The sequence below is a fragment of the Brachionichthys hirsutus genome, chromosome 11 (genome assembly GCF_040956055.1).
Source record: "Brachionichthys hirsutus isolate HB-005 chromosome 11, CSIRO-AGI_Bhir_v1, whole genome shotgun sequence".
Lineage (NCBI taxonomy): Eukaryota > Metazoa > Chordata > Actinopteri > Lophiiformes > Brachionichthyidae > Brachionichthys > Brachionichthys hirsutus.
In genome coordinates, this window is record NC_090907.1 from 4,465,578 (window position 1) to 4,478,760 (window position 13,183).

General features: G+C 45.9%; 1 protein-coding gene across 1 annotated transcript; it reads left to right on the forward strand.

Annotated features, from left to right (window-relative positions):
* Positions 1-2,063: 2,063 nt before the first annotated feature.
* ypel2b (yippee-like 2b) lies at positions 2,064-5,147 on the forward strand. Its single transcript, XM_068745525.1, has 4 exons — positions 2,064-2,195; positions 2,651-2,694; positions 2,890-2,998; positions 5,030-5,147. The coding sequence occupies exons 1-4, from the start codon at positions 2,079-2,081 to the stop codon at positions 5,117-5,119; spliced, it is 360 nt and encodes a 119-aa protein (XP_068601626.1). The 5' UTR covers positions 2,064-2,078; the 3' UTR covers positions 5,120-5,147.
* Positions 5,148-13,183: the final 8,036 nt, after the last annotated feature.

The window sequence follows — 13,183 nt, forward strand, 5'->3', positions numbered from 1 at the left end:
CAGATTATTTACTTTCATTCATCGGTCTATAAAAAGTTTTTTTTTTTTTTTAAGAGATTCTTGTCACATGTTCCTGGAGTCTTGAGACATCCTTCCAACAGTTGAAATTAAAACACAACCTGTCTTCTAGTAACTAATAAGACTGAGTAGTTCATTGTATAACACATATAATTATAGTTTTAGTTTTTATAACGGCATTTCAGCGTTCCATAGATCACAGGAGGAGTTTTCATGACGGTTACGGTCAAAACTGTTGCTCTCGTTGGAATGAAGTTCTTGTCCACAGAGAGTACTCCACATTGTACTCCATAAATACCGTCATCCACTCACTGTACATTAGCATCATGCTAAGCCAGAGCTGCTTCTGACGTCCCGCCTCTCAGCTGTGACGGACAGCTCCTCCTCTAAAGGTCACGTTTACGTCTCCAGCCGCCGCGTAGAAGAAGCTTAAAGCGGATGTAATTAAATCTAAAGTTTGAGTTTGAACTTTGCAGATTACATTTCCAGGTTATCTGCACTGCCCGAGACTTTTTTACTGAGCTTTGTGTGTTCAACGTGAAATATATCATATCTATAAAAGCTATCGGCATTTATGCTACGGCGATGAATCAGTTATCAAATGAAATCTACAAATTAGATATAAACAATTCCAAATGTCTTTAATGATATGATATAATATCAGGCCTGTGTTGTGAACAAATTGGACGCTTCATAAACAGCTGCTGTCCTGAAATGACCAAGAATAGACAACACACTTTTGATTCAACATCTGTGTGTGTGTGTGTGTGTGCGTGTGTGTGTGTGTGTGTGCGTGTGTGTGTGTGTGGCTTTGACATCTGCACTGAGCTTGCCTTTGTGTCCCGAGCCCACGTCGCTGGCATCAAGTGCGGCGAGAGAAAACAAGGGCACGTCTCTGGCCTGTGTGTTTATGAGCCCCGTTCCTCCCCGCCGGCGCTGGAGCCCTTATCAGCCCCCCCCCCCCCCCGCCTGACGCTGAAAACAGTCATATTGCGAAGCAGTAAATCCCTCCCACAGATGGCTCCTCCTAATATTGAGTATTTTATTAGTTATTCCAGATGGTTCAGACGGGAAGGAGATGGAAACCACAAAAGAAAAATCACTATTAAAGTTGCATAGAATGTTGGAAATAAGCAATATAAGAACAAAGATTAACCCCCCCCCCCCCCACCAACGTGACTGGGGATGGGTTCCCAGGCCAGCTCACTAATCTCCTCGGTCACCAGCTAAAGTATGTTAAGGGCCCAGTCTGCTTGGATGTCATGGAGCGAGCGGAGCACGATCCTAACAGTTGTGCTGGGATAAGCAGATTATCTCCACAGTCTCGTAGACTTAAGCACAGAATGTGAGCTCGCCTTGCTGCCTGTATGAACTGACATGGAGCCAGTAGAGAATGATTCACTCACAGGGTAGTGGAGATCGCTGCAGCCAGTATATATATATCAATATTCTGTGTATTTCCTTATTTGATTAATGTTTTGTTTGTTCTGATTTTCAGTCCAAATCTCAGGTCGTAGAAAAGAGATTTTTTTTTAGCAGGGCATCCTTTTATTTGGAACCAGGAAGTGTTGCTCAAGCAAAGCCCCAGGAGGCTGTGTGCACAGTGGTGCTAAAGCTAGCATGCTAATGTGCTCATAGACTAAATGCTGTGTAATATTTCCCCTTGTTGAACATTTATGTATCTTTTAGTTTAAATTGTTGCTGTGCTAACATTAGCTAACAAGCACCAAAGACAAGAAAGGAATATAACTTGGACAAGAGCAAACGACGACAGTCCACACAATTGTTGGCCTCTGTTTTAGATTCCTGTTACTGCATGAATTTCTTCTGTGGTTTTGACCTGAAACTGATCTGGGAGCAGCTTTAGCCTGCTGCTCAGGTATTAGCAGCCGCTGCCACACAACCACGGAACCCTAAGCCGCTCTCCCGTCCTCTTTTTGCTCAGGTGTTCACCTCCCGACCCGCCGCCCACCACGGCCCTCACCTGTGTGTTGCGGTGCTTCCCTTGTGAGCCGACCTGGGCCGGCAGTCCCTTCTTGCACCGCCCGCCAACCCCGCCCATGGTCAGAATGACGCGCTCCAAGACCTTTCAGGCTTACCTGCCGAGCTGCCACAGAACCTACAGCTGCATCCACTGCCGAGCTCACCTGGCCAACCACGACGAGCTCATCTCTAAGGTGAGCTGTGAGCTGTTACCTGTGGATGTCTTACGCTACAAACCGATTAGCGCTTTGGATAATCGATGCATTATCACCTTTTCACCTCACCTGTGTGCGAAGGCCCTCTTCTGGTTTCAAGCCAGCCGCTCTGTCTAACGTGTCTCTTTTAAAAGCAGCTTTTGTGTCGTGATAAATAAAATAATCTCATTTCCTCGATACCCATGGATTAGAGAATCTGCACCGTTTCAATGTTCTAAACACATTTTAGGAATAAGAGCTTCGTCTACAGCAGAGTCGCATCCCAATTGAGCACGTGGGCGTTTTTTTTTTTTTTTTAAGGAAACCAAACCGTGGATGTTACGTGATCACGCAAATACAAGAGCGTGCCTGTGTAATTCAGCAGCGTTAACACTCTGCATGAAAGGGGAGATCCCTATCCGAGCCTTTATCTCCGTCTCATCTTGTCTCTGCAGTCCTTCCAGGGCAGCCAAGGCAGAGCCTACCTGTTCAACTCGGTGTGAGTATTCCTCTAAAAATGTGTCTCTGAGGGGCTGTCGTCATCGGCTGACTTGAGTGTGAACATTATGCAGCTTGAATCGTAGCCCCCCGGCCTGGTGTCCTATCGCTGTGCACGGTACGAGTGCATCATGCGTTACGCACAACACTGATTTGGAACTTCTGTCTCCTGCCTGCATTCCCTCCCCACTCTCAGGGTGAACGTCGGGTGTGGCCCCGCCGAGGAGCGAGTTCTGCTCACAGGTTTGCATGCCGTGGCGGATATCTACTGTGAGAACTGTAAGACAACCCTGGGCTGGAAATACGTAAGTGTCCTTGAGGGAGGGATTTGTTGCGCCGCACCACTAACTTGCATCCGAGGTTAGAGGATGGTACAGTGGGAGGATGCTGTTGTGCTGCACCTTAATTTCATTTGGGCCTCCTCTTCTCTCAGAATCGCTGCCGAGGTTCGGCCCAGAGTTGCTGGGATGGAAATGGTTAAGGTTAGGGTTGATGTTGAAGGTTTGAAGGTTGAAGACTTGCCCGTCACTTTTAATTGTCCCAGTTTACAGACGGTTCCCTCTTTAGGTGCTAACAGTATATGTGGATTTATATTTATATGTTTATATATTTATAGTTCAGGCGTCCGATTTCATCCCTGCTGTCGCTGCTGAATGATAACGATGACCGTTAATGCCGTGGCGGCTAACGTTAGCGCTACAGTAAACAGTCGCAGGCTCTTCCGAGCTGTGCTGCAGCGAGTTGGAACACACACGCAGGATCTATTAGTGCAGGCGCTGTTTCCAGTCTGGTGAAGGAGAGCTAAACGGGATCTAACCTGAAACCATGCAGCCTAAAGATAGCCCCCTTTCCTCGTGATGCCCGGCAAACACCCGGCAAACCAGATTCAAAAGTAAATCCTTTTTTGGGGGTTGGTCTCTATTCCTGTGGAGAAGGTGCACACACACACACACATGCGCCAGCTTCCAGCCTCTAGATAGGACTTGGAGGGCTGGCATTGATATCATTTTCTTGGTTTTCTGCAGTCATCACAGTTCTATTGGATGGGGGGGGGGGGGGGCTTGACCTGCTGCACCTCTAAACGGAGGAATCAGACAACGTGCCGCTGCAGCTTTGCACCGAAATAGCCAAAGACAAAACAAGGTGCAAAACATTATCAGTCTGCTCTGTGAAACTGGATTTAAGAGACTATAAGGTTGTTTTTACTTTTTACGCTATTTTCTTATGGCATACCGGTAGATCAAAGACTTTTTTTAATCTTGCTGCTATCATTTTTGCCTTATTTGGACTAGAAAGGGCCGACATTTGAAAAAGGAAGACGGAACAAATGACCACCACGAGAGAAATCCGTTCATCAGTCACCCCTAACACACTCTTGTTTGTCCCGTTCGTCTTCTAGTTGAGAAAGTACTTTGAAATAAAAGCATTTCTTGTCAGCGACTCGACAGATATGCTAATAGCTCCTTGAGCTAATCATGCTCAAATGCTCGTAGTTTAAATGCTGAGGTGTTGATGCTTGGCCGGTTGTGCACGCTTGTCTGTGCTGCCGTTGTTGTTCTAATCTGCCCGGCTGCTGCGAGCGAAAGACAGTTAGCCGCTTTTTAAAGTCTGCTTGCACAAAAATAGAAAGTTTCTATAATGTTTTGACCAAAAAAAAACATTGAAAACTATATGCAGCGTGCTTTAAAGCTCTGCGTTGGAGGAGTGTTGACGACTCGGGCAGCCCAACACCGGACGGTCTGACATGTGTTTTAGTTTTTAGTTCCGTGCCCAAATGTTGCTGCACAGAATGGCGGCATGATATCGTGAAAATGTTTTTTTTGTGTGTGTGTGTGTGTGTGTGTTCAGAATAAAGCCAAGTGGAGTCAAGAAGCTTCTGTGCAGCTTCCTGTCGTCGCATTTCTTTTACATCTCATTCATATTTTCCAGAGAAATGACTACATACCTGCCGCAGCGGAGCTGCGTGTCACGGCCTGTAAAAATAGAACGCGCTCCGACTCCGAGTGATTGTGATGTTGCAGAGCTCAAATTACGTGTTGCGTTTCGTGGTTTATTTCTGCCAGCGTACGGTGAGGTCTGATGATCCAGCGTGGTCTGTTTTAGGTTCTGCAGGGTCCTCCGCAGTGTCTGTCTGTTATATAACCAGCTTTCAAACAGCCAGTAGCAGCGAGAGCAGCAGTGAGTCAAAGACTTTCAGGAGGAGCTCTTTTTTTATAACCACCCTTGACTCAATATGAAGCATAGACATGTTTGTAATCCCCGTGCATCGATCCTTTGAATTAAACTCTCTCTCTCTCTCTCTCTCTCTCTCCTGTTCTTTTTGCCACACCCTCCAGGAACATGCCTTTGAAAGCAGTCAGAAGTATAAAGAGGGCAAGTTCATCATCGAGCTGGCCCACATGATCAAGGACAACGGCTGGGACTGAGAGGCCAGGAAGTGACGGGTGGGGAGGGCTTGATTGGATGAATGCATGGACAAGGAGGGAGGGAGGAAGCAGGGGGGGGTGTGGCTTTGGTTTGGCTGGTTTACCATTAGACTCTGTTACTCTGTGCCCGCCCCTCTGATAGCCCAGCCTGACAGAGAGTCAGACTCGGCAGGCTTGTGAGCGGCTCGGGGGACCAGAGGACTGGCTTCACTGAAACAGGGCGGCTCTTAAAAAGCTGCCAACACTCCCTTTATACTTTCAAGGAGACGTCGTCATTGTCTGAAATGTGTCACCCTGTCTATTAAACGCGAAGGCCGGCGCCGGTTGGGCTGGCCCCGTTGGGCCCCGGTTGGAGATGCCGATCGCTCTGTCCGAATGAGATGACCTAAGGAGATTAGAGCAAATCCATACGATCCGGGACATGCCAGCTGATGAGACCTGCTGCCGAGGCTTGACTTGGAAGCCTGAGCGCAAGGTCACAGGGTCAGGTAGAGGAAAGCTCCTGATCCATTTGGATCAGGATTGTTTGTGGGGGCTTCTGGCTGAGATCCACTCCGTGGCTTGCCGGTGTCGCAGCTGAGACTGGCCAGGGTTGGGTGAGAGTCCCCAGCTTGTACCTAAAACCCTCACAGGAACAGGAATTTGCTCTTGCAGCAGCTAAAAAGCTCCCCTCCCGGGTTCATTTTTATTCGTCCTTCATCACAACGAGTCCCATAAAGCGGCCTGCCAGCCCCGTCCTGCGTACGTCTGGCGCAGACGGAGACGTGCACTTTATGTCACTCAGCCAGATTGAACTGGGCAGCGTAAGGTTAACGGCTTCGGCTGGGATTCCCAAAGGTTTTGCGAGGTTTTTCCATGCTGTTATGGGTTTGCAAAGGCTCTGCAGGCTTAGCCAGGGAAATGGGAAGGGGGGAGGGGGGGGGGGAGGGTCTGATTATTCAGACACAAACAAGACGCTTTGATTTGAAGAACTGATAAAGGGTTAATACATGACTAGTTTAACGGGCCAAAGGAAATACAGACAAAAACGTGATATCCAGTAGCTACTAACTAGGATGACCCACTTTGTCTTGTGTTGTGCTCCCAGTTTTAGGTCATTTTTCCTCTTTCACGTTTACCCCCCCCCCCACCTCAGTTGGCTCACTAAAGACTAAACTAATGGGGAAACATAGCTCAGGTATCTCAAGGCAAACTTTGAAACCAGGAACCTGCTGAAAGGCTGAAGGTGACATTATTTATTTAAGAATTCCTTTTGGCCCGGTTCCATGCATGATGTTAAAAACCCAGATTGCAATGTCATGCATCGTGCTTATCAGTTTCATTTTGGCACAAAGGCACCCCGGATTAAATGTTATCGTGGTTCTAAAATGCAACGGACCCCGGAGTTGCCCAGAACCCGTTCGATGCGCTTCAGCTACGGTCAAACCCGAATAACTAAACTCCCATTGGTGATTCTCAGCAGCAGGAGGCCAGCGCAACCAAAGAACCCGCCAATCAACAATAAATTGACCAAAAAAACTAGATCATATTATGCTCGGACAAACAGGAGGATCTGTACAGCCTTTCTTTGTGATTATATATATAATGTATTATGATTTTGTAAACAGAAGATCTTAATATATGCTTATATTTACTGTTCACCACACGGATTACCGTTCACGTCAACCTCTGTGTTACAAAGTGTAAATAGTGTTAATGTATTCTATGATGTAATCTATGGTCCACACGATGATGAATGAATATGATTGAGGTCACGTCACGCTTTCTCTCTGGTACCCCATATTGGCTGTACAATACTACTTTTTTTTTTTACTGAAAATGTCTTTTGTAAAGGAGGATGCTGACGCTGACTATATCTCATTGGATCATCATCTAATAAAACGCACCGTGATACCCGTATGGAGCGACATGTTTCTTCTCCTTCAGCCTTAAATCTTGATTTTTGGGGATTGTTGCATCACCGCTTGGATTTAAAGCGGCTTGTCAAGCGTAGAGTTAAAAATTGAGGCAGCAGAGACGGGAATGTCCTGACTTTAATCCTTATAACGCGTCGAGCTCCAAAAACAGATGGATCGCACATTTTTGATGAAGCTGCTGTTTTGTCAGAGCGTTTTTGCTGTCAATGCTTGTCCCTTTTAGTTTTTAGTTTGAGTTTTTTTTTAAAGTTTGGAGTCTGAAGGAGAGTTGATGTTATTTTTCATGCTGAAGTAAAGATAACGGCTTTTGACTACCGATTATTGACAATAAATGGGTGGCATCTGCAAGTTAGAGACGCTTATAAAGCATATTTAAATGCCAAGGACAATTCAGAGTTGCAGCAGACTCCAGGAAGTTTGTTCCAGAGAGTTCCAGCATGAGAAACAAACGCTGCTTTTCCATATTTAGTTCTGACTCTGGGCAAACCTGTCTCAGAGGACCTGAGAGGTCTGGAAGGTTCATAAACAGGATTAAAATTCATTTTTGCACTTTTTAAAACTTTGCACAGTTTTACAAACCAACATCAGTTATTGTAAAAACTGTGTGTGATCTACTTATAAAACACATTGACAACAACAATCACGATATCTCTGAAGTGGATCGTCCGACTGTTTGACCTGCTGCTGAAATGTGTAATCGGATTGTGACATTTCATTGTCTCCGTGGTAACAGGTGCATCATCTGTTATTATGGGAAGGCAAAAACAGCAGCAGGAGCACCTTCATGCAGAAAATGACGTGAGCGTGACATCCACGATGTTTCTGTGTGTGTTGGCGAGATGAGGCAGAGGAGGGTTAAGCGTGGGCGGCATGACGGTCACACCTGTTAGTCATACATTAATCAACCTTATATCACGCTTGCTCCCCCCCCATCACCCTCCATCCTTCCCTCCCACTCCTCCCTCTGTCCTCCCTGTAGTGTTGTTTCCACTGATCCTCCTGGGATGATCCTCCTCTCTCTCTCTCTCTCTCTCTCTCTCTCTCTCTTTCTCTCTCTCTCTGTCTTTCTGTCCGACTTGGCTAACCCACTCCAAATATCACTGCAGCAGATGGTGCTGTGTTTGCATTGGACCGGGTCTCCTAGCAACCCTGTTGCGGTTTCTCTCGCTCTCTCTCTCTCTCTCTCTCTCTCTCCTAAAGCAGAGTATCAGATGAGTTGGTGTCATGCTCTGTCTGGTTCTGCCATGCCCACCCGTCCTCTGTGATTGGCCTGACATCCTGTTGGTGTTGATGTCTTCGGTGATGTCTTTGTCGCCGTCTCTCCTGCGGATGTAAAACTAGGCCATGGGTTGACCGTCTGGGCTGCTATGCATGTGCAATGATTAAATCTGATGTGAATACGGGCAAAGCAGGACACGGTCCCAGATGTTCTGGGTTATATTGCATTTGAAAACAATTATCTAATGTTTTTTTTTAGTGGCTAAACCATTAAAAACATCTCAGGCGTTTCCTTTGTCATCGTCCGAGGAGCCATGCTAATGAAAACAGCCCCACCATGCTACCAGCATGCAACCTGCTCTGCCTCGACATGCATAGAAACACAAGTGATTTAAAAATACAGGGGGGGGGCAAATAAGGACTGGTGACCTGGGATGGCAGCGGTTCCTGTGCTTTCATGCTGCCCCTCTGGCCTACAGATGCCCTCATTCACACACAATTTACATTACTTCCACTAAAGAGGTTACGTTTTCAACTGGGTTTCATCTACTTAGCAGGATTACACAAGCGCCATCTCACCGAGTTCAAAGGAAACGGGACCATGGGCCAAGGAAGAGCCCATTAAGCTTTTCTGAAGAGGCACAGATAGAGATTTCTTAGCGTATCCTTGAATACTGCGTTAAAGGAAACTGACTTATTCAGTTAGTGCACAGAAACCGCTGAACTGATTTCCACCAAAGCTTGTGGAGGGGTGATGAACGGGGCAGGCCAGTTTCTGGGGGGGCAATTAGTTATTGGAGATAGCGATTTCTAACGCGTGTCGTCTTATAGCTGGGTCAATTCCACATCAGAGCATCTCAACGGATCTGTTGTATCTTCTAAAGCTGTGGATCCAGATCCAGAAGACTCCTCCATTACTGTAAGTGGGCTTTCAGTGAATAACTTCTAAACTAATAATGACATCAATGTGAATCCAAATGCCAAATGTTTGTTTTCATGGTTAAGGAATCTACAAATATAGAATATAGGAATAAATGTAGGACAATAACTGTCGCTGTAAATCACAATATAAAGCGACCGAGATGCTTGGCGGAGGTCTGCGCTCTCAAAGGTTAACTCTTTCTCATGCAGAAGCGGCTAAAGTTGCTAATGGCACTCAGTAATCAATCATCGTCCGCTGACAAACACACACGCACACGTACACACACACACACACAGACACACACACACAATGCTGAGGGAAAAAACACAATATATACGGCAGCCACATGCCACGTTACAATGCTGCGGCCCCTGACAAATGGCTTTTATTTACTTTTCCAGAAGCATCACGCCGACCACACGAGCAACAAGGAGAGCAACAATCCTCTGCCTCACGAGCGCACTGAGAGTCTGTTTTGTTTTGTCCATAAATATGAGCTGTCTCCTAAAAGCCTCTGCAGCAGACACCAGCTGCACCAGCACCGAAAAGCTGCTTTTTCGGCTCTTTGTTGGTTTTGAGGGGAATAATTGCCCCCCCCCGAGAGAAGCAAACTGCTTATTAGTTTTTTTGGGTTGAAGTGCCCACAGACCTCATATCTGTATTAGGCAGGCCGGGGGCCGGGGGCCAGGGGCCAGGGGCCGGATGGAAGGCAATGTGCAAGGCAAGCACAAAAAGTTGCATTGAAAGGCTTCACAGAGGCCAGTCTGAGTGATGACAGCAGACACATCAGTAAGTTTTCTGCTTTCCAGGCACAAACATGATTGGAAAAAAAAGGCAATTAAATTGTATGAAAATCTAATAATACACATTGTAATAACATTGTGGGCCTGAATCACACTCAGAAACACGATCAAATCAAGAACGAAAATCAGTACAAGGCACAAACATCTTTAATAAAAATTCAGCGGATGTGAAATCAAGGCAGCATCCTGCATGTCACAGAGACCCAATCATCCTCAAACACAGCAGAGCTAAAGCTGATACTTACAGCAGGTAAAGGGTTAATGATATCTTTGGAGGAAACGCAGACATCCTTCCAGAGCGATCAGATTGTGTTGCTGTTATTTCGTCGTGACAGTGTCTGCGGGGTCAGGAGGGCCGCTGAGAAATGCTGGGCCTGCTGACAACCCCCGACATCGGGCCGCTGACCCGCAGAACAAAAACACAAACGTGTTTTCACCGCCATTTAATTTTGTTCTTTTTACTTCAAGAGGCACTTTGAAGCTTTAAAGAGAGTCAAAACTTAAAACCGGCTAAAACGATGGAATCACAGTCTGTTCCCTTTTGATCAACATATTTCAAGGCTTTGCGACTATTATGTGACGAATAAGTATTATGACCAGGTATATTAGTGTGTATGATAGTATGTTCATTACTATCTATGATGCTTGTTTGTTTTGTGGTTGCTGTTGCTTCTTTAAATGGCACCAGTTTGGGGAACGCTGTCGCGTGAACAAATAAATACAATAAAAATAAATACATGAGAACCAGGAGACTGAAATACTAGGCCAGTTTATTTGCAGCAGGTCCGATGCTTCATTTATGGCTGCGATGATGTCACATATTGATTCTGTCCTCACTGTTCCATTTAAGCTCGTGCTATACTTTACTTTTTATCAGATGGAGACTCGACATCACAGAGAAAAGATCAGATTGATGCTCGTGAGGAGACTTTTACTCCATCCTGTGCAGCCATGAGTGCGGCCTTCGTCTGCGTGCGGTCGGCCGGTCCCTGTTGGGTCCAGCTTGTTCTGGGGCGACAAACACAGATGCTGCTGCGGGGAGAACTTCTGTAAGACGGTCCAGCTCAGGACTGCAGAGACTATAAATAACTCAGGCTGCTTCTTGCAGGCTCCGCTCCACCCACCCACCACATTACCAGTGTGGCAGGAGCAGCATGAAGTCAAGCATCCCTGCACACTCAGGTCAGGGGCAAAGCCGCCCATGGGTGAATGCAAAGATGAGATGATGCCGAGAAGAGGCGACGCTGATGGAGGCTTCTGCTTCTGGAGAAATGGGTTCAAATGCAGACCCAGGATCTGGTTTTGTGCTTCTCTCTGGCATTTAAATTAAAAATAAATACGATTACATGGTTTGCCAATGCGTCTCTGCAGCAGCGCTTCCTTCACAACTGCAGATGCAGAGGAGAACATCAGGAAAGCATGACTCGGCGTCTGCAGTGCTTCCAACTCGTTCCACGATGGTAGAAAATAAAGCTGCCGGTAAGACAACATTCACCGTCCTCAACTGGGTTCTACAAAATTTGGATTAAAAAATTGCAACGCCAGTAAAAATAATTTCTATGCATTCATTTTCAAACTCATTTTAAGGCCCCCTACAGAATTTAATTTCATTAATGTTTATACTAATTATTTAACCCCTGTGTACCTCGTGGTAAATTATAATACGACACTTCTCAATGCTTTGGTTGATCCTGGAGGACACTTAAACCCAGATTATGGATTTCTATAATCTTCTGTGTGTCTCTCTGTCTCACACACACACACTATGTGTGCATAAGGGGATTTCATTGTGTTGTAATCTCCAGTGGGAAGAGCAGGTAGGATGGAACAGAACCACGTTCAGGTTTGTAGCTCTAGTTTGTGGGTGTTCCGTTTCAAAAAAGAATGCAAACCGAGCCCTTTTAAGTTCATGACTGTGCATTAATTTGAAAATAATACACCTCCAAAAAAAAAAAATCAATTAGGTGCACTGAGAGTGGAGCTCTGATGGATCTGAGGTCATTTCTGTTGAATCAGTGTTGCATATTCTCTCCTGCAAAAAGCTTACTTTATTCAAAGCATTTAGCAACGGCGACGTAATTTCCATAGAACCCCCCCCCCCCCCTGCTGCATCAGCAGGTTAAGGGGATTATTAAACTTGATCAATTCCAGATTGTTATAAAATGTGCAACGTCTCCAAAAGAAATCACATTCACGCTTGTGTATTTCATAAGGACTTGAAATATTTATTTTAAAAACTGAAAAAATAAAAACAAATGCACCAACATAGTTTTAGTATATCATACAAAGACATATTTCCATGTTGCTATGTGAGTATTTGTTTCTCTTTGACTACAGTGTGAGGCAGTTTGAAAGGCTGGCTGAGCTGGTAGGACGAGAGACACAGGAGAGAAGAGACGAGCGAGAGAGAGAGAGAGGTTAAAAACAAGGTTTGGGCGGGGACGCGACCAAACGGCCCTCGAGGTGCGTTCAATTCCTCTGCCAGGGCACCCCAAACGCCTTTAAAGTGGAGTTATTAAATACAAATACGGGGACCTGACAGTACTTTTTGTTGTTGTTGCTGGAGCAGCAGTTGGTGTCAAATTGTGCTTAATATTTTTTTTCATCTTTCCTCCACTCCTCCCGAGTGATTTAAAACTATTTCCTAAAAATTATTGCCAAATAGCGTCTGTTGAATAAGCCAGTGTCACAACTTTGTAGATACACAGCAGAAGCAGGAGCATCGAAAGTATGTTAAGACACAGAGAGAGACAAACTGAAGGTTCGAAACCGACCGACGCCTCCCAATCCCAAGGCGTGGTCAGTGTCCGAACAGAGTCCTCTGGCAACAAGGCAGAAAGTCCATCCGTCAGTCAAAGTAGTGAAATCGCGTTAAATAACGACCTCTTAAGGAAAAAAGAAGGACTTCTATTCGTTTCTTGTTGCGTCCGGGCGCATCGTTTTGCACCCCTAATTCACTTGAACTGAATTCAAGCACCGACGCCATCGAATGACTTTAGGACACGTGTAAAGAAGGTCAGAGGTCGTCTCCAACAATAGAAGGCTTGTCGCTTGAACACACAGCGACTCGGTCTGGGGGAGGCCAAGGGGAAACGCTGCAGGCTGCGTGCGGAACTGATAAAACCGTTAATCCTTCAGGCTATCTGGGGAGGCTGGACCGTGTGACGCACCAGATGAAACCCGGAAACGCTTCACGGATGAACGC